This window comes from Gymnogyps californianus, chromosome 20, assembly GCF_018139145.2.
Source record: "Gymnogyps californianus isolate 813 chromosome 20, ASM1813914v2, whole genome shotgun sequence".
NCBI classification, from domain to species: domain Eukaryota; kingdom Metazoa; phylum Chordata; class Aves; order Accipitriformes; family Cathartidae; genus Gymnogyps; species Gymnogyps californianus.
This window is the reverse complement of record NC_059490.1, coordinates 482,493-484,822: the sequence shown is the minus strand read 5'-3', so window position 1 is coordinate 484,822 and position 2,330 is coordinate 482,493. Positions and strand designations below refer to the sequence as shown.

Sequence of the window (2,330 nt, the reverse complement as noted above, 5' to 3'; positions counted from 1 at the left end):
CCCACCCAGAGCCTCTGGCAGGATTTTACCCCTTAGAGCAAAGCGTCCCGTCACCACCCCATTGCACACACAGCATGCCCAGGGACCAGTTTGGGCTGCGGCATGTGGGGCTGGGAGCGGGAAGCAAGCATATGGGACATGCCTGGGGTGTGTGGAGAGCATATTCATGTATGTAAAAGGCCTATACGTGCATACAAACATGTCTAATTCTGTAGAGGATGTGGGAGGCGGGGGGTATGTGGTGGGGGAATGAGGTGTCAGAAGATATTCATATGTCTGCAGTATGGAAACTATGGTTTTGCCTCAAACCATTTCCCATCATCATGTGCCATATAGAGTGTGCAGATAGATAGCCTCAGGGTAAGGTTCTGTCTCTGTGCTGGTGAATACCACAGAGGCACATAAAGGGAAAAAAGCAGAGGTTTTGCCCAAATTCTTTATTCTCCAGAATCATGATTTCACATGTGTAAGCCAGGGCCACCCGTCATCCAACGCTGAGGGTCTGAGCCACCCTCCCATAAATACCCTCCCTGCCCCCCTCCCATAAATAGCATTATTATACACAGAAGAAAGTACTGCCTGTCCCATATGATAATTTCTTAAATAATTTAAAATAAGAACAATAGAGGTGCAGTCCCATGGGCCTTCCCAGGCCACAGGCAGAGGTGTCAGGGCAGAGGGATGAGGTCGCAGACTGGTCCATGCAAGCCGAGGGCAAGTAGCAGCACCCCAACACGAGGTGTCTCGTGGTGCCCTTCCAGCAGTCCCTCGGAGGCGCCTGCAGACAACGTGGGCTCGGGCAGCTCCTGTTGCCCCAGTGTTCTGCTCCATCGCAGGAGCTCAGGATAACACGACTCATGCATGACAGCAGCTACACTTGCCATCTTGCTTTGCTCAGTTCTGCTTCAAATTTTGCAGGTAACTTTGAACCCAGGTGTCACTGGGATTGGCACAGACCTGACGGCCTTTCTTTGTGATGAACCTGTGGAACAGGGATGAGATACATTAGATCTCTGCTCAGACCTGCATCCCAGGAGAGCCTGGATCCCAGCTGTGGGGCATTGCAAGAGCTTCTCCCCTGTGCCCTAAGCTGATGCTGAAACCAGCGGCTGGCTGTGATTTCCCCCACTCCCATCCCTTTTCCCACCCTGCCTCCTTGACTCCTGCAGGAACATCCCTGGGCATCCCCACAAGAGCATCCCTGGCAGTCCCTGTGCAAGCCCTTTCCCCTTGGGGCTCCCCTCCCCCTGCTCTGTTCCTACAGACCCCCGTGCCCGCAGCCACCCCGCAGAGTGGGTCACTCACACACGCACACCCCACAGCAGCTCTCCCCGCACTGCCCCAGCTTGTCTGCACCCAGGAGTCAGCGCTGGTACTTACACGATGGCCGGCAAGGTGCAACTGGTGCTGGTGCTGTAATAACGCAGGATCAGCTTCCGCGGGAGCTTCTGGTGTGTGTAAGAGAAGCAGCAGATTGGGAGGTCGGATCCAACTGGAAGAGGCAAGGAGAGACAATGTGAGCATGTGCTGGGCTGTGTGTCGGGAGCAGCCAGCCCATCAGCTCAGGAAGTCATGCTGGCGGGGAAGGGAGTGAGGAATTAGAGAATAATTAAGGTTGGAATGGACATTGGGGATCATCTGGTCCAATGCCAGGAACAGTATTGTCAGGTACTGGGGGAGATTCCCACCCAGTCACTGCTCAGAGCTTCATTTCCCCACCTCCCCACCTCCCCAGCCCCAGGGCAGAGACTGAAGTCCCTAAACTATAACCAGGAATAAGCACTCTGAGCCCAGGATGAATGGATGGATGGATGATGGATGGATGGATGGATGGATGGATGATTCTAATTCTGGGGTTCCTACATGTAGCTGGTCTCAGTGCAGAGTGGAGAGTGATACAAATGCTGAAAAACTCCCAGTTATCTGCCAGGGGAGCTTGATGGAGAAATGATAACGAAGGCTCAGATCTCTTCTTCCTTCACAAATGAAAAAGCAGGACTCACCTGGGCCAGAGAAAGTTTGGGAGCAAGAGGCTGCAATGAGGAGAAGAGCGAAAACGGCTGCATAGACCTTCATCTTCCCGTCGGGTGAGGGCAGTCGGAGCAGGACCAGAAGCTCTGGCAGATGCGGCTCAGACTGCAGCAGCTGAATTCAGCTCCCTTTTAATAGGGAGTCCTGGAGGTAGCCGGGAGAAGCCAGAGTGGAAATTCCAGAATGATGACAGAGGATGTCACGAAAGTGAAATAGCCAAAGGGAATTAGGGAAAAAAAAAGTCAGAAAGACTGGGATATGGTTCACATTGGAGCCAAGTATGTTGAGCTCTGACTCAG

The 2,330-nt window shown here is 53.1% G+C and overlaps 1 protein-coding gene across 1 annotated transcript; it reads right to left on the bottom strand.

Annotated features, from left to right (window-relative positions):
- Positions 1-539: 539 nt before the first annotated feature.
- LOC127024316 (C-C motif chemokine 4-like) lies at positions 540-2,076 on the bottom strand. Its single transcript, XM_050908831.1, has 3 exons — positions 2,004-2,076; positions 1,381-1,492; positions 540-982 (listed from the first exon to the last, which is right to left on the bottom strand). Exons 1-3 carry the CDS (start codon positions 2,074-2,076, stop codon positions 895-897), a joined length of 273 nt encoding a protein of 90 aa, XP_050764788.1. The 3' UTR covers positions 540-894.
- Between the last annotated feature and the right edge of the window lie 254 nt (positions 2,077-2,330).

Excerpts from the sequence above, each read along its gene's own strand:
- LOC127024316 (XM_050908831.1), bottom strand. The coding sequence starts at position 2,076 with ATGAAGGTCTATGCAGCCGTTTTCGCTCTTCTCCTCATTGCAGCCTCT. Across the intron at positions 1,493-2,003 it reads CCAAACTTTCTCTGGCCCAG|TTGGATCCGACCTCCCAATC; the intron begins GTGAGTCCTGCT and ends TGCCTCTTCCAG. Across the intron at positions 983-1,380 it reads TGCACCTTGCCGGCCATCGT|GTTCATCACAAAGAAAGGCC; the intron begins GTAAGTACCAGC and ends CCTGTTCCACAG.